At 37.5% G+C, this 18,829-nt stretch overlaps 1 protein-coding gene across 3 annotated transcripts in view; it reads left to right on the plus strand.

The window, feature by feature from the left end:
- Window positions 1–4,995: 4,995 nt before the first annotated feature.
- LOC110106235 (E3 ubiquitin-protein ligase UPL6) overlaps window positions 4,996–18,829 on the plus strand; it is a gene marked incomplete at its 3' end in the record, with an annotated part of 50,274 nt that continues 36,440 nt past the window's right edge. The window contains 5 exon segments of one of the 3 annotated variants that reach the window (XM_020836043.2): window positions 4,996–5,430; window positions 11,708–11,805; window positions 11,949–12,076; window positions 13,046–13,166; window positions 16,259–16,430. In XM_020836043.2, the coding sequence (XP_020691702.1) occupies window positions 5,272–5,430; window positions 11,708–11,805; window positions 11,949–12,076; window positions 13,046–13,166; window positions 16,259–16,430 (678 nt within the window). 3 annotated transcript variants of the gene reach the window in all.

Raw genomic sequence — 18,829 nt, forward strand, 5'->3', positions numbered from 1 at the left:
CTCGAATTAGCGCCCCTCCTCGCGTGCAGAAGCTTACGGGATTTCTTCTCCTCCCTCCGGCTTTTTGACGGTTGAGGCTTCCGCTATTTGAGAGCGGGAAATTTTCCCTGCTCGAATTAGCGCCCCTGCTCGCGTGTAGAAGCTTACGGGATTTCTTCTCCTCCCTTCTGCTCTTTGACGGTTTAGGCTTCGCTATTTGCGAGCGGGAAATTTCCCCTGCTCGAATTAGCGCCCCTCCTCGCGTGCAGAAGCTTACGAGATTTCTTCTCCTCCCTCCAGCTTTTTGACGGTTGAGGCTTCCGCTATTTGCGAGCGAGAAATTTCCCCTGCTCGAATTAGCGCCCCTCCTCGCGTGTAGAAGCTTACAGGATTTCTTCTCCTCACTCCGGCTTTTTGACGGTTTAGGCTTCCGCTATTTGCGAGCGGGAAATTTCTCCTGCTCGAATTAGCGCCTCTCCTCGCGTGCAGAAGCTTACGGAATTTTTCCTCCTTCCCCCCGACTTTGGAGAGATCTGTTGAACTGCAGAAATCTAGCGTCGGGTAGAAATACGGCATTGGGCAGAAGACCGATGAAATTCCGTCGACGGTCAGAATTCTGACGACGAGTAGAAGTACGGCGTCGGGCAGAAGACCGACGAAATTCCATCGACGGTCAGAATTCCTGACGACGAGTAGAAGTACGATAGAAGTCCAACGTTGTGTAGAAGTACGACGTTGAGTAGGAGACTGACGAAAGTTCATCGACGAGCAGAAGTCTGACAACGAGTAGAAGTCCACTGACGAGCAGAAGTCCGATGACAGGAAGAAGTCCGACGTCGGGTAGAAGTTTAACGTCGGGTAGAAGACCGATGAAAGTTCGTCGACGAGCAGTAGTCCGACGACGAGTAGGAGTCCGCTGACGAGCAGAAGTCCGACGACAAGGAGAAGTCTGACGCCGGGTAAAAGACCGATGAAAGTTCATCGACGAGCAGAAGTCCGACGACGAGTAGGAGTCCGCTGACGAGCAGAAGTCCGACAACAGGAAGAAGTCCAATGTCGGGTAGAAATTCAACGTCGGGTAAAAGACCGATGAAAGTTCGTCGACGAGCAGAAGTCTGACGACGAGTAGGAGTCCGCTGACGAGCAGAAGTCTGACGACAAGGAGAAGTCTGACGTTGGGTAGAAGTTCAACGTCAGGTAGAAGACCGACGAAAGTTCATCGACGAGCAAAATTCCGACGACGAGTAGGAGTCCGCTGACGAGCAGAAGTCCAACGACAGGAAGAAGTCCGATGTCTGGTAGAAGTTCAACGTCGGGTAGAAGACTGAGGAAAGTTCGTCGACGAGCAGAAGTCCGAAGACGAGGAGTCCACTGACGAGCAGAAGTCCGACGACAGGAAGAAGTCCGATGTCGGGTAGAAGTTCAACGTCGGGTAGAAGTCCTATTCGAGGTTGTATGTCAGAACATTTGTTCGATGACATTAACCTGTGTGGAAGAGGTCGAGAGAATCCACCAAGGATGTGAGACCTATTCGAGGTTGTATGTCGGAGCCTTTGCTCGACGACGTTAACCTGTGTGGAAGAGGTCGGGAGAAACCACCAAGGATGTGAGACCTATCCGAGGTTGTATGTCGGAGCCCTGCTCGACAACGTTAACCTGTGTGGAAGAGGTCGAGGGAATCCACCAAGGATGTAAGACCTTTGCGAGGTTGTATGTCGAAGCCTTTGCTCGACGACGTTTACTTGTGTGGAAAAGGTCGGGAGAATCCACCAAGGATGTGAGACCTTTCCGAGGTTGTATGTCGGAGCCTTTGCTCGACGATGTTAACCTGTGTGGAAAAGGTCGGGAGAATCCACCAAGGATGTGAGACCTATCCAAGGTTGTATGTTGGAGCTTTTGCTCGACAACGTTAACCTGTGTGGAAGAGGTCGGGAGAATCCACCAAGGATGTGAGACCTTTCCGAGGTTATATGTCAGAGCCTTTGCTCGACGACGTTAACCTGTATGGAAAAGGTCGGGAGAATCCACCAAGGATATGAGACCTATCCGAGGTTGTATGTCAGAGCCTTTGCACAACGACGTTAACCTGTGTGGAAAAGGTCAAGAGAATCCACCAAGGATGTAAGACCTATTCGAGGTTGTATGACAGAGCCTTTGCTCGACGACGCAAACCTATGTGGAAGAGGTCGAGAGAATCCACCAAGGATGTGAGACCTATCCAAGGTTGTATGTCAGAGTCTTTGCTCGACGACGTTAACCTATGTGGAAGAGGTCGGGAGAATCCACCAAGGATGTAAGACCTATCCGAGGTTGTATGTCGGAGCCCTGCTCGACGACGTTAACCTGTGTGGAAGAGGTCGGGAGAATCCACCAAGGATGTGAGACCTTTCCGAGGTTGTATGTCGGAGCCTTTGCTCGACGACTTTAACTTGTGTGGAAAAGGTCGAGAGAATCCCCCAAGGATGTGAGACCTATCCGAGGTTGTATGTCGGAGCCTTTGCTCGACGACGTTTACCTGTGTGGAAAAGGTCGGGAGAATCCACCAAGGATGTGAGACCTATCTGAGGTTGTATGTCGGAGCCCTGCTCGACGACGTTAACCTGTGTGGAAGAGGTCGGGAGAATCCACCAAAAATGTGAGACCTTTCCGAGGTTGTATGTCGGAGCCTTTGCTCGACGACGTTAACATGTGTGGAACAGGTCGGAAGAATCCACCAAGGATGTGAGACCTATCCGAGGTTGTATGTCGGAGCCTTTGCTCGACGACGTTAACCTGTGTGGAAGAGGTCGGGAGAATCCACCAAGGATGTGAGACCTTTCCGAGGTTGTATGTCGGAGCCTTTGCTCGACGACGTTAACTTGTGTGGAAAAGGTCGGGAGAATCCACCAAGGATGTGAGACCTATCCAAGGTTGTATGTCGGAGCCTTTGCACGACGACGTTAACTTGTGTGGAAGAGGTCAAGAGAATCCACCAAGGATGTAAGACCTATCCGAGGTTGTATGACGGAGCCTTTGCTCGACAACGTAAACCTGTGTGGAAGAGGTCGAGAGAATCCACCAAGGATGTGAGACCTATCCGAGGTTGTATGTCAGAGTCTTTGCTCGATGACGTTAACTTGTATGGAAGAGGTCGAATCGGATCCCCCTAGGATCAATTTTACCGTGATTGCGAGGGGGCAAACGCCGCGTGTATCCCGAATCAAAGGTGAAAAATGGTCTATTTTTTGGCCGTTACTACCTTTTTAAGCTCGAGATTAAGACCTTGCCTAAGGAGTAGAAGTCCAGTAAACGACTGTATAAAGCTTATAATTGATTGGAAGTATCCTTGTTGTCGCTGGGATTTTCCTGAAATATCATCTTGATATAGAAGGCATCAGAGGATCTTTTTGACCAGAATTGGGGTCAAAGTTGCCCCCAGTTCGCATCTGATGCAACAAAAACTGATGTCAGAAAGTTGATAAGAGCGATCTTTTGAGATTGGAGCAAAAGTTGCCCCCCCAGTCGAGAATCATTTTCCCACAGACGGCGCCAAACTGTTGCGTGCTAGAATATACGTGGCAGTAGAGTTGGAAAATATTCGTCTTAGCGTTGCACGAGTATTCCGCACACAAACAGAAAAGAGAAATGAACACCAGAGTTTTTACGTGGAAAACCCAAAAAGGGAAAAAACCACGGGGCCTCGCCCAGTTGTAAAGTTCCACTAGTATTTGATGAAGTACAAAGGTTGATCCATCTTACAAATCAAGACGATCAATTTACAATCAATTTCTCATAAAGTTACAAAGTTCAGCAAATTCCTGACGTTTCCCGAAAATTCAGCAGAGTTCCGGCGTCTTCAGATGGCAGGAAGAGCTCCGGCGGTGGTCGAGGAGGAGCTTCTTCCTTCTCCTCCTTCTTATCTTCTCCTTCTCTCTATTCACTTGAGTCCCCTTTGTGTAGAATGAGGGCTTTATTTAAAGTTTTTCTGGAGTGGCATAGCTCTTAAATAGGTGTGAGATCATGGGCGAATAGGGAGTGGTTTTGAATGGACGGCCGATATTGAACCCTTCAATCGTGCACCGTTCGTTGGACATTTGGAGGCCTTAAATGATGTCGTAATTTGGCGATCTTGGGCTCGTTGGATTCGTCTCGTCGAGCCGCTCGATTCGAGTATAAGCTCGTTAAAATCGGAGACTGTTTGTGTCACGACCCGACCCGATCCGGGACGGATCCCGCTCGCATCGGGTCGCGACTGGAACGAACAAACTGACTGACCAGGATCTGGCTTTAGAATTTGCTTCGGAACTGAATCTTCCAAATATTTCAACTCAAACACAGACACACAGAGCTACTATGAAACATCAAATGCAGCGGAACAAAACATCTAAAATTAATTTTTGAAGTTTCCAACTAGCTTTTGCCTCGAGATTCGTGCACGATCAAGATAATTTTTGTGATGTCGTATCAATAGCCATATTTGAAAAAAATGGTAGTAGTTCAGAATGGATCTTACATCTAAATGCCTTCAATCAAAACAGATCACATCGCTTATACACAATATATAAATTGTACACAGTTTATGTATAATATGCACATACATTATGTACAATTGATGTTGCATATTCTGAAAGAAGTCTTGACACACGTTACATCCATACCCTACGCTTAATAATTTCTGCTAAATCTCACATCTAAAATATTTAAAATATGCAACTTTAACAAACACCAACTTATGAAAAATAAAATAAGAGGTCATACGGATGAGTGATTATTCTATGAGGAGGTCGGATGAAGAACGTCATTCGGAGACTAGCCAGAATACATCACATCAGTTGTACCAAGCCCGGCAAGCTGCTGCATCGAGTTGTATCGAGCCACGGTACTGAGCGAAGAGATAACGTGACAAATTCTAATTAATCTCCAAATAATTGTTGGGATCAGAATAAAATAATTAATCCATGCGAATAGCATATGTAATATTTTTATGCACTTAAATCGGCGTCACACCTCACGCTGCATCACACCGACTATCCCGAAGGAAAAATGACATTTCTGCAAATTCAGGAAAACTAAAGGGCAAAAAAACAGGACGATAGTTCGCAGTGCTTGACCGCTCTCGGAAGACCTAGAAAAGCAACTCCCTCGCGTCAAATGCCTTTTCGCTTCCACCTATATTATTTCTACTTTATTTTGTACAGCAGGAGGCCATTGCCGGGTGGTGTAGGTTCTTTATTGCCTGTGGCGGCCCTTCGCATGGCAGTGGATTTAGCGGCAGAAGGTTGGTAGGGTGCGGCTGCCGAATTCGATTGAAGGATGTTCTTCAGCGGGGACCCGACCTCGCGCAGGAGAGTGAACTTGGGGGGACGTAGCTCCAGGGAGAGTGACCGGCAGGTGGTTCTTGATCAGGCGCGAGCTGAGCGGAAGCGGCGGCTAGCCCTTCGGCAGGAGACCTCTGCCGCCATCAAGATCCAGGTTAGTTTGCTACGATACTGCTTGGTATTTCCTTAATTAGGCCATGCAAAAGGCCTGGTTTTTGAATTTACTGAGGTTTCAGAGAGAATAAAACGTTTTGCTTAGCATTTTATGAAGAATCGCTATTACAATTCCTTGTCGTGGATATATAGGCAGGGTTTTCCTTAAAAAGTTTAATAGGCATTCCGGTTTTTTTGGCGTTCGAGATGTTATTCTGTTGGAGTACCTTACCTTCTGACTTGCCGATCGTCTTCGCTTGGTTGATTTTTAACCAGTTAATGGCGAATTATTCGCGTGATTTGGATAACCGTCTTGTTTCAACGTTTGATGCCTTTGCTGCAACAACAATACTGTTGCTGATCTGGATTGCGGTTGGTGGATTTTTTGAAATAACTTTTGGTGAAGATAAAGTCAGTTGCTAACATCATGGTACCACTGGGCCCCTAGACTAGGTCGATTCAATTTTGCCATTACATTTATGCATTTAATGGTTCATCATAGGTGGAAGAATTATCTAATTGGCAAAAAAAGCACTTATTTAGCTCAGCTATTGTTCATCATAGATTCAACATAGGTGGAAGAACAAGCAGTCGCTTTAGAGGGAGGATAGTTGTGATAAGGAAATGCCCATTACCACTGATACTTCACTATTGCCTATTCTAAACTTGGAGTGCCCCACTGCTTTGGCTCCACATACAGCCATCGAGCTTCTTTTGTAGTTTTATAAGAAGCTTCTCATTCTTTTGCTATTAATCACCAAACAATTGATGCTAGAATCCTTAACATTAAAGCAGGTTTCTTGGTGGATTTAGATTGTTGTACAAATATCTCAATAAGGATTGTTAATTTTTCGAGCTCAACATATTAACAAGGACATGAGGGGGATTCCCTATCTCAAGAACGAACTAGTTTGGAAAAGGAGGAGATTGCCTGAGCTGGTTACCTCAACACTAAGAAATGTACCTTCCTTGTAGACCGTGTTATATTTATGGATGCTGGTTACCCCAAGCTAAGCACCAATTGATACTACTCCAATTAGATGAGAACCAGCGCATTCAACTTTTTCTTGAAGGATTTGGCTTGATTTTTTTAGCTTCTTTTGGTTTTGTGTGGGGGTGGGGGTTTTTTTTTTTTTTTGGGGGGGGGGGGGGGTTGTGGAGCTGGAAGAAGTAGAAAATTCATAGTGACTCTTCTAAGACATACCATATGGATTTACCTCTTCCAATGGATCTTGTTTAGTCCCCTTTCTAACAACTAGGAAAATTATTGAGCAAATGCAATTGTCATCTCGAATGTTATGATGCGGTTGGAGATCCTTAGTTCCTCGATGGTTTTCTAATTGCAAGTAAATCTTAGCTCTACATGTGAAACATGATGACTTGTTATGAAGATTGTGCCAATGGTTTGCATCCACTTAGATTTGGGTTGCTCATCCACTTCCTTATGAGTTTATATACAAATTAATCTCTTAATTTGCTAGTACTTCTAACTAATAATTGCTTTTGGGCTAGATGGTGCCCTTTATCATCCTTCATCTATTGTGGTAGAGAAAGAAGATGGAGGAAGTCCGCATACACAACATGTATTTTAGGAACATTCAATTGATCTCACAAATAACCAATAAGAATTAATTATAAACTATGGTTCTTTATTTGTATAAATAGGGTTAAAAAGATGAAAACATTATTTGAAATCTAATCCTATTTGTTCATATCGAACTTCCAAATTCAAACACAATATTATTCAAAAGAAGATAAAATGACCTAATAAAAGAAATCAAATAAAAACAATAGAAAATTCGACCATAATTAAATATGGTTAAAAAGTGTTCAAATTGGTCGGTTTTTGCCTCATTATAGCCTAAATTGGCTCCTTTGGCTTGATTTATGAAAATTGGGTTTTGTTTAAGCTAGCTAATTTGTAATGCATCAATTTACTCGGCTAACAAAAAACTCTTTTGTTGAAGAGTTTGGTGTTGATCATGGAGGAGGAAGTGGCATCTTTGGATCATTTGATGGATGAAGCATTGATAGAAAACACTTGTAAATCTTCTGAAAAACAGCGATAATAGTGATTGGATTGCTGTCCTCAGCAGGAGAACATAGTAAAACTGATGTTTACAGCAGTTTAACAGCAGAAATTCGGAGGAAATTTGAAAGAAAACTCAAAGCAAGATTTGTATTCCACTAGACGATGAATAAAATAGCAAGATACAATTGATCCTCAATTCGAGAGGAGGATCGATCTCTCCCAAATCTCTAGACGCCGCTAGAGCCCAAAGAAAACCTAAATCTAAGAGATCTCAAATTTCAGCCAAATTCAAGATGATCAAACCCTAGGAAAATCAACTATTTCATCCATACAAATCAAAAGGAAATCCCTAAACAGTTCCTACATTCAAATTTCCCTCTCAAAACCCCAAAAAAAGCTTCCTAAAATGCTCCTCATGAGCGGTTGGCCCGCCCGATCTCCGCAGGAGGCAGAGATCTCGCGATATTTCGCGAATTGCCGGTCCCGAGCGGACCGGCCGGACCGGTCCAGTGGACCGGTCTAACAAGCATCTATGTAGTAGAAAATAATAGGAGAAATAATTCAAATGTACATACAAAGATATAAAGGCTTGATTGCTAGACGGCTCCAAACTTCATACACTTGTAAGATATTTGTTATGTGGTCTTATAGTAGATTAGGTGACAATGATGGCGACAACATTACAAATTCAATCTCCGATAGTTTTGACTAAAGCAAACTATAATTATTTTATATAGTATTCAGCTCCTAAGATAGTGAAAATTGAACAGAAGTACGATTCTCAACAGAAAGTTGGAGAAGAACAACAGTGGCTTTGATACTTCTAAAGATATCTCAATACAAAAATTTAAGAAAATATTATCTCATGCTCGCCAATATTCTTAGTATCTAGTACTTCATTAGACATATGCTTTATCTAAAATATCTTAGTATCAACTTCAGGCTTAGAAACAAAATTAGGTATTTATATATCATAATTATCCTCAAGTTTAATTCATCATAAAAAAATGAGTGTCATTATAAATGTCTTTATTAGGACCATCATCATATAGAAAATGATCATTAATCTTGGGTTTTTTTGTTGAATTGGAAAATAGTTCTAAGAATTATGTAGTGAGAGGAATTTGTGAAGCTTGTGTAGTGGATTGCATTGAGTTTTGCAAAAGTGCATATTTGAGTTGGATTGCCGCATGTTGTAGCTTATTAAAGCTTTATTAATACGAATCCATGATTTTTCATAAGATGCATTATCATAAAAATATAAATAATTGGAATCATTGTCTTTATTAGATGCATAAGGGTGTTGAGATATGAAAGGATAAAATTGGCATCCACAATTATGATCTCCATGAGGTATAAAATATTATTTATGTTCATAATATGCTGACGCTCTTTGTTTATGACAATATGATGCCATTGATACTTAAGAAGATGTTGGTGAAGATACCTATTAGAGTTTGATAAATAGTAGAAGTGTATATGGAAGCTAAGTTTGTTGGATTTCTTGTGGTAGTCACAACGAGAGTTTTTCAAAAGATGCATTATCTTAAAAATATAAATAATTGGAATCATTGTTTTTATTAGATGCATAAGGGTGTTGAGATATGAAAGGATAAAATTGGCATCCATAAGTATGATCTCCATGAGGTGCAAAATATTATTTACGTTTATAATATGCTGATGCTCTTTGTTTATGACAATATGATGCTATTGTCACTTAAGAAGATGTTCGTGAAGAGACCTATTAGAGTTTGATAAATATTAGAAGTGTATATGGAAGTTAAGTTTGTTGGATTTCTTGTGTTAGTCACAATGAGATGTAAGTGTATAGGGCAATTATAGAACAACTATGGCTGGGGGAAGGCTATTTTTGTTTGTGGGTAGTATTTGTGGTGAAGTTAACAACAAAGAATTATCCGGATGACTAGAGATCATGATATTAGTCAAAGAAGGAAGTTGTTGGTAGAAGTTGCGTGTGATTCGCCTGTTATGCAGTGTTGGCCGGTCGGTCATAGAAGGGTTGACTCAAAAGATGCCGCTACAATGATAACATGCAAAGTAGGTAGTGAGTGAGAAGAATCCCAAAGATGGGTCACACACACTAAGGAAAGTTTTGATGGAATAAGCGTAGCTTAGATCACATGGAGATAAGGATGCACAACTTGGATATGAGGAACTCTCAATTAGCCTCACAAATAATCATATTTCAATTATCATTAATTAATCAATAGTAATTAGTTACAAGCTATGGTTATCTATTTATAGAAATAGGTTCACAAAGATAAGGCTAATTATTTGAAAGCAAATCTAATTCCTACCCAATCTTAAGAAACCTTCACATTCAAATCTAATACTATTCAGAAGGAAGATAATTGAACCTAATAGAATAATTCGAATTAAAAATAATAGAAAGTTCGGCCATAATTAAATATGGTCGTAAAAATGATTAAAAACTAGTCCTATTGAGCCTTTTTTTAAGCGTAGTTTGGCCTCTTTTGATTGACCGATGAAGTTATGATTTTTTTATGGGGCAAACTAGCAATTTTGTACTGCATATTTTAACTACAAGATTTTTTCTGCAATTACAAATTTAATTAGCATTGGTCTAGTGTCGTCAATTGTCTTCTTTTTTCTGCAAACTATGTAGTTTCACCTTCTCCTTTGACTTATTTGGTTTATGACAGTCTACCTTCATTATTTGGAATCTGCAATTTATTAAATGCTTATTTTATGGCCAGCTAATGTTTATTAGGGCTCTTCTTCGGGTTTCAAAATGTCGTTGCAATCATGCAGCCTCTACTATTTACTAAATTTCATTAACTGGCTTCATTTTCCTCTAAATTCCATCTCACCTCTTCCCCATTCTGTTACTTTAGTACTATCTCTGGAAGTGTCATAATTATAAATTTTTTACTTTTTTAAATGATTGATGGTAAGTTAGTATAAGGTGCTGTGTCAGGTAATGGGCAATGCAGTTTGCCACTGTCAAGCAAGATGGGCTGCTGAGCCACACATCCATCCATTAAGATTCCTGTGTTTTGTAAAGCTAAATAAGTTTCTTTTTGGTCCTTGCAGTTCCATGGTATAGCTTGCATAGCATGTTGGTCGATGCCCCAATTCTTTTTTTGGAAATTACTGCCCAGGCACTTCTTTCAATTTTATGAATGAAAATTCAAAACCTGAAATCTGGTGAAATGTTTAAATCAACACTCTTTGAGTTGTTTCGGCAGGAGTTCCTTATTGAAGTTTCATAAAGCTAATTATTTTGAGAAACATTATCTATAATAGTGATGTGAAGCTTCTAGAATTATTTGTGCCATGACAATATTTAACCAATTGAAAAAGCACTATTTCAAATTCTGAACTAGTTATCTGCATTCCCATGTTGCACTCGAAACTTTGGCAGTCCTCTAATTTCCCCTCCAGCCAATTAAAAAAAGAAAAATTGAATGTTACAAAATGCTGATTGATCAAGAGCATATTGTAATGGAAGATATTTTTCTTCAGGGATCAACATTAATATATTAGCAACTCTATCGCATTGTCTTCAAATTATTTTTTGGGGAGATAGCCAATTTAACCTAGTTATGATAACTAATCTTAATTTTTCTGTGAAGTTATCATTTGATCCATTATATAGTCTGCGTTGGTAATTTTAAACAGAAATTTAGTTCTGAAAAAAATGTAAATTGTAAGTTTTGACATCTGTGCGACAATTGGTGCTGTTAGGTTGTCTTTCTTAATAACTTTCTTGATATGGAGTGCTATTCTTGCGACTATTGCATGACGGGCTAAAACATATGTGGCATGTGTTGTTCTATTGCTTCATAGCTTTTTTTCATTGGGGAAAATGAACTTGCTGCGTCTGAATGTATTACTGGAATTAGGATCATGCTTGGTTAACAGAAGCATGCCAAATTTGAAGATATAGTTTGGTACGGAAAATTGTTATATAAGAATTCAATATGTTTTACTGGGTAAGGAATGAATTGCTATTTGATAGACATACTTTATTGGGTCATAAAACTAGAATGAACGGAGACAATTGATTTATATAGATTATTCTAAGTTGTTTGGATTTTGGATAAGGTTAATGATAATGGTGATGATGACTTTACTGGATCATATAGGCTTCACTGGCATACAATGATAAATCAGTTGTGAAACACCTATTTATTAGACTGCTATATTTCTATTCTTTTGTAATAAATGCAAAATAAGGAACTTGACTTTTTATTAACTGCAGAAATTCTTCAGAGGTTGGAGGGCTGTTGAATTGGAACGATCAAGGATACGTGAGCAGTTCTGCCATACATTCGGTGATCGCTGTCAAAAAGCAGATCGGTAGGTTCTCTGATGTCTACATATGCCATAATGCTGTGACGTTTTTATACTAATAACATCTATAGAAATTTAATTTATTTATGCTGTGATAAAATATTAAGCAAACTCTTCTAAAATCTTATAAAGAATGTCTGTTAAATCAGGAGCTGCTTTGGTGCTGAGTCAGAGTTTCTGCCTCAGCTACTCCTTTTCTTCTCAGTAAAGAACAGTGGTGATGTAGCTATCCTGACAGCGGCTTGCCGATTAATACTTCAGTTTGTTCATAACGATGGTAAGCTTAGAAAACTGGAACCTGTTCTTTAGTTCTCACGAAATTTTTCACAAGTTCTTACAGTTTTTGAATTGAAGGAGTTTTTTTCCCTAAAGGATAATAGCCATTCAAGGGTGTTTTGAGTTCTTGCTTCTGTATGAGGCTCTTCTTCTTTTATTTGCCTCTTATCATATTGGCGGTGGACAACATTGCTTGAATTTCTGCTTGATTTTTTTTCTTTTACTTACTACTTTTAATTTTGTTGGTAGATATCTATATAAATTATCATGAATAGTCTTGAGAAGGCGGCAAGAACAGTCCATTAACCATCATCCTTAATAGCATATCAAGCAGGTATATTAATAGGCATACTTGTATAATTCATATTTGATATAACAACAACAACAACTTTAAGCCTTTATCACACTACGTGGGATCAGCTACATAAATCATTTTTCTTCATTGTGTCATATTAAGAGTCAAGTTCTCATTTAAATCTAATAAACACATGTCATTTCTAATATATATATATATATATATATATATTCGTTTATTGCTACTTGCACATCTCAGTATTCTAATTTTACTACAGACTGATATTTTTGGATCTCCTTTTTAGCTGTCAACTCTTGAATTGAGATTGATTTCTTATCTTTTTAGATGGCTGTTTGCCTAATCAGCATTTTATCTCATTTTGCATGACTTTAATGCGATTGAGTGTTTTGTTGTTACTTCTTCCTTTAAAATTTTTTCCTCTGGTGAAAATTTGCAGAATAATCAATTTAATCTGTTTTAGATCATGGTTGTTATCGTTGTTGTCATCTTCTCCGTGACTATCATTTTAAGTAGAAGAATATTCTTGTCTACATCTTTGTTCGTGAGCATGTTATTCTGTACAAAGATTTTTTTCTGATTTTGCTCAATGCTTTGATGATCAATTAGGTTCTTTTTCTGTATTTTGAGATGAAAACCATTTTTAATAAATTCAAGGTTGCCCAGGGGATCTTGTGAGTATCTTTTCCGGAAATGATTATTCCACTACGCGTTCTGTTGTGGAGACGAGGGTCAAAAAGCTTGTGCTTGTCTGCATGAAGACAATCCACCATAACAGGTTGGTTGTTTTGCTCTACTTCAAATTAGCATCTAATGTGGACGCTGAGTTTTTGGAGCCTTTACATATCTAGTGGACTTATATTGAGTTTTACTGTCTTCTAAACAGAGCAATTTGTAGGTAACACCAAAATGTTACAGATTTATAGAAATAACACTCATTCAAGTTTATATATTATAAAACCACCTAGTCCTGAAGCGCACAATAAAACTTTGAACTATCCTTCTAAATGATTTGGATGTATAATCTGCACATACTCAATTTGTAATGTTAATTTCGTAAATAAAGAAGATTTCAATGTTATATAAGTTAATCTCTCTTTTAGAACTAAGATTTCTTTTCTTAAAACTTACGTTATGTATGCTTTTAAAATTAACTTGTCTGTTTTTTGAATGCTGTGGAATTTTTTAAAATAGGTTGAGATTCTCCCAAAGAAAGAGAGAGCTTGTACTAGCAATGTTAAGAGTTCTAACCTGTAGTCGCATTATAGGATATGAACATATTCAAAGTTATTTATAAAATCTTACTTCACTATATTTTTGAAATCTTTTTTTTTTTTAATAAAATATATCAAAATGTAGAGTATATTCAAATCCAACTAACTGATGATTTGCTCTAAAAAAGCTTCCAGAAAATATACATAGTTAATACTCAATTCATGTACTTTTGTTAAAGTGCATGGATTAATTTCAGGATTAAATTTCACAAAAAAGCTATCAAATAAGTATTAAATGAGCATTTAGCAAGCTCTTATGAAGAAATTTATTAGCAAAGAGCATGTTCATGAATAGAAGCTTAGCTTGTCTATATTTGGGCTTGTTCGATTAAGCCGAGCTTCATTAACTGTACTCAAATTTGTTTAATTATTCAACTAAAAGATATATATGGGTATCAAGTTTGAGCGTTTTGTTTTGATTACATGCCTAATAAAGTCCTAGAAAAAATAAAGTGATTGCATTTCTTTGTTTTTTTCTTAAACGAATGCTTTAATTTTGACAGTTTGTAGATTTTCTTCCATGATATCTCAAAGTTGCCATTGCAAATACAATTTTTCAGTAAGCAAAGTAAAATTTCAAAATTTGATAATTTATTATACTATGTGAGATGCTAATATGCTGAGATAAGCTTTTTAATGATTTTGATCTACTTAGACAGATTAAAAAATAAAAAAAATCTTATTTAAAGACGAAGAAGCTACTATTAAAAGTTATTAATGGATTTCAAAGAATTATTTTTTGGAAGAATAATAAATAGCATAATGATGTATTTTATAAGATTGATTTAACAAAAGTGAAGTAGTGTGACTTTTAACAAGCTGGATAAAAGTAAAGCTTTATATACAAATAAGGCACCTATTGTAATTTGGATTGTTATGAATGATCTTGTCGTGATTTGGTTTATGTATCTTTCAATAATTTTTTGAAGACTAGAGGATGCCAAATAATTAATGAAGAGGCATTTTTGCTTCAACATTTAAGAACAAAAGAGATATTTTTATTATGATAATTATAGTATAATCAAATTTATGAGTCATACAATTGAGTTATGGAACATAGACAATATAATTACATCAATACTAGAGAGTCAATCTGGCTTTATGCCAATAAGCCATTAATAGAGATGATATTTATGCCATGAAATTTAAAGGAATAATATAAAAAGTATCTTCATATGCTTTTATTGATATTGAGAACACGCTTAATTGAATATTGCGACAATGGTTTGGTGCTCATTAAGAAAAATGTGTTTAAGCCTATATCTTTTTTCCTTTCGTGATGGATGTTCTTACTAGACATTTGCAAGAGGATGTACCATGGTGTATGCCTTTTGCTAATGATATTCTTCTTGTTGATAAGACTATAGAGGGAGTTGATTGTAAACATGAATTATGGAGGTCAACCTTAGAGCCTAAAGATTTTTGTTTGAGTAGATTTAAAATCTAATACATAGAGTGTAATTTTCGTTGTAATAGATCTAGTGGGGATTGTGATTTTGAGCAATCAAGTCATTAATCATAGTATACATTTTAAATATCTCGGGTTTATTGTTTAAAGTGATGGTGAAATAGTGGGGATATTACTAGTAGAATTCAAGTTAAATAGTTGAGGTGGAGGAATGCATTGGGCCTATTGTGTGTTAGAAAAGTATCCCTCAAACTTAAGGGAAAATTCTATAAGTTGGTGGTGAGACCTGCAATGCTTTATGGCATAGAATGTTGGCCATTAAAAGAGAAGCATAAAGTAAAGCTAATTGTTGTAGAGATGAGGATGCTCAGGTGGATGAGTCACTTCACTCTTAGAGATAGAATGCGAACAAAATATGTATGTGGAAATGTTGGAATAGCTTTAGTCGCAGATAAGATTAGAGGGATCGACTTGATGGTTTGGACACAAACTGTCGGCCTTTTGATGACCCAATTAGTAGAGTAGATGTATTGAATTTGACCCATGTTAAGAAAGATAGAGGTATACCTAAAAAGACTTGCTATAAAATATTAGAAATGATATTTTTTATTAAATTTAAATGAGGATTTGATTTTTTAACATGACACAATGAAGAAAAAAGATTCATGTAGCTGACTCCACATAGTGGGATAAGGGCTTGATGTTGTTGTAGTATGATTTTTTTTTTTGTGACTATTGGTGTTTAACAAATTAGTCTTGATCGATCAACATTTAGGTTGGCTTGGGAGCTTAATGCATGATCTATTCAATGATTAAAATTGAGTCCCAAATTTACTTTTGAATGAATGAAGAGCACCCTAGAGCATACATAATGAATATTATTTGAGTGTTTTTGTGTCATAGCCCACGACGACCCCTGCAGATTGACCCAAGATGAATAATGATATGAACTTTTTTTATTTTTGTGAACCTAACTATGTATAATTTTCATTTTCTTAAATGTTTTTTGGTGAGTTTCCCATCAGTTAACTGTAGAACACTTGAATTTGGGATGGGTTTCTTGACTGCAATATTTATGTACTCGGTGTTTGGCATGACTTTGGCATGTGATTCTCCCTTTATGTACTATTTTTGATATTTTTAAGTGTACTTGGCTTTGATAGTTTTCTCTTCCTACTCTGCACATAGGGAAGTCTTGAAGAATCAACTTCTGATGCCATCTGGTATGCCTACAACTATTTTATTGGATACAGTGGCCATCTTAATAAACTCTGATCTTCCATGGGCCTGCAAGGTTACTGCTCATCTTTTGCAGCAAAAGATCTTCCTCTTATTGCGTGGCATCATTCTCAGCAGCATGGTGAGGGTTTATCTTGCCAATTTATGTGTCAAGTATTATAGAAAGCTAACTTAACTTTTATATTCTTCTCTTTGAATAAAATTGGCTGATAGTTCCCAGTTTTAGCGTGGACGGTAATTTTTTTAATCGTATTCAGGTTTGCTTTTTATTTTCATGACCGTGACTGTCATTTTTGTACTCTCCATATGAGCATCTGACTGGATGGTAGTATGTGATATGGATAGGTGCATTATTCAATAACATTGTTATTTAAACAAAAACTGGGGTGATTAGTTTAATGCTTTGTTGCTAAAAAAATAGTTTTGTGTGCAATGTACTATGATCGTCAATGATTGATCATTTTTTTTCTTTTATCCCTTAAATTGAAATCAAAACGGTTGGCCAATTTGGGTAACAAATAGATGCAGATTAAATAGGTCTAAGATGTTTTTTAAGAATTTGTTATTTAAGTATGTCGATAAACTAAATGATTGACATTTGCTAATAATATAATATCAGGTCATTGTAAGTGATACAATTTGAAGAGTTATGTAATTATGAATAGTTTTGTTTTATCCAATTTTAACTAGTTGTACTAGTTGGCTTCATGTTAAGAACATCGGTTCCATTATCCTCACGTGTTATGAAATAAATCAGCTTGGTTCTTGTTCTAGAACTTATTAACCGTGGCCTGAACCTTCAAACTTTCATTGACTTTCAAGAAGGAATTCTCATTCCACTTCTTTTCATTATCTTGTTCCTGGGCACTAAGTGAGTAGAGAATGATTCCCCATTAAGGGACAACTCTTTGCAAGTTGATAAGGTTAAAACTTTCTTCCTATTTACTAAATTCGTTCTTATTTTCTTTACAAAAGGTTTCAGTCATTCTCTTGTGCAAATGGAAAATGAGGGATCGAACTGCCTCCTAATGCACGATTATTGGGCTCAACTTCCCTTAGGCTTTGTAACGTAGTATTGGTATTGCTGAGCTAAACAACATCCAGTCAAATTGATTTACATATAGAAATACCAATTGTCTCCATCTTCTACCTAGTGCACTATAATAGGTAGCATTGGTCAGTACTCAGTATTTTAACCCAAGTTTGTGAGAGTTGGGTTCATTTATCAATCAATCTCGGTAATCAGTGAAAGAAGCATGGTCCAATTCCCTGATGAATATATGTGTTTCTTGCTAGATTAGTTTACGATGGAGAAGTTCCAGATTATGGTTTGATGGATACAAGAATGCTATTGAAGAGATGGTTGATTGGGATGGACTTCATGCTCAAAAGAAGCACAAGTGTGCTCCCAGCTTTTCCAGATTGTTAAAAAACTGTATCTCTTGCAAGATGAAAGATTTATGAAAGAAGCTCTGGGGAATTGCAACATTCCAATGTCAAAGGGAGCTATATATGGAAGTCAAATCTAGATCGGTTTTCATTAAAGGAATTTGCCTAGAAAAATTAGCTTCCTTTGTATGAAATAAAGTTTTGTTATTTTGAGTAACCATTTTTATCAGATAGGCCAAGAGTGGGTGGTTTATGGGTGTGGAGTACACTCATCTAAGAAATATAAAATGTAATTGCACTTCATCCACAACTGTAATGTTCCAAAAACCCTTATTTTTGGGCATTTGGAAAGTGTTTCAACTTGTTAGGCAGAAAAGACTCCTTGATGTTAATCAATCCACCTCTTAGAAGGCTTGGTAGTTTGGTGCTGATACTCATTTCTATCCTTACATGCACAAGAAACTGAGGGAAAACTAAATAGAATAAATCAACCTCAAGGTCAAGCAATGTCTTTATCGCTTGTGCCAGTCCAGTGAAAGTTTAATTTGCAGCAAGTATCTTGAGAAAATAGAGCAATTTATGTGAAGATTTTTTGGATCCTTGAAGATTAGAGATTAGGTTTATTCATACAACTGGTCATTGTATTGTGTGAAGCAACCGTGCTTGTTGTACTGACTTGGTTTTCTTTTCTGACATGTGCAATTAGTTTATGCTTTAACTAAAAATTTTTCATAATCTAGAAGTTCATGGCATTTTATCTTCATATTGAAACTCCAGATCCAAGAGAAGTGCTATGGAGAGTTCTTGATAAGAAAGATTTAAACGAGAATTTGGCTTTTAATAGGACACAATGGAGAAAAAGGATTCATGTAGCCGACCCCACGTAGTGGGATAAAGGCTTGATGTTGTTGTTGTATTGAAACTCCAGATCTAATATCATTTATGTTCAAAATTAAGGTTCTACTAACCCTGACATGTGCCCAGAATCCTAGTATAAAATGTAAGAAGTTAAAGCTTTAAAGGCATATATGTTGAAATGAGAAATAATTAAACCGCATGTCTTTTTATACTTGGAGATGGCCTTTATACTTTAGTTTATAATTTCTACGCAGTTTGGAATCCGTTGCTTCA

This window comes from Dendrobium catenatum, unplaced genomic scaffold (assembly GCF_001605985.2).
Source record: "Dendrobium catenatum unplaced genomic scaffold, ASM160598v2 fragScaff_scaffold_51, whole genome shotgun sequence".
Taxonomy (NCBI): domain Eukaryota; kingdom Viridiplantae; phylum Streptophyta; class Magnoliopsida; order Asparagales; family Orchidaceae; genus Dendrobium; species Dendrobium catenatum.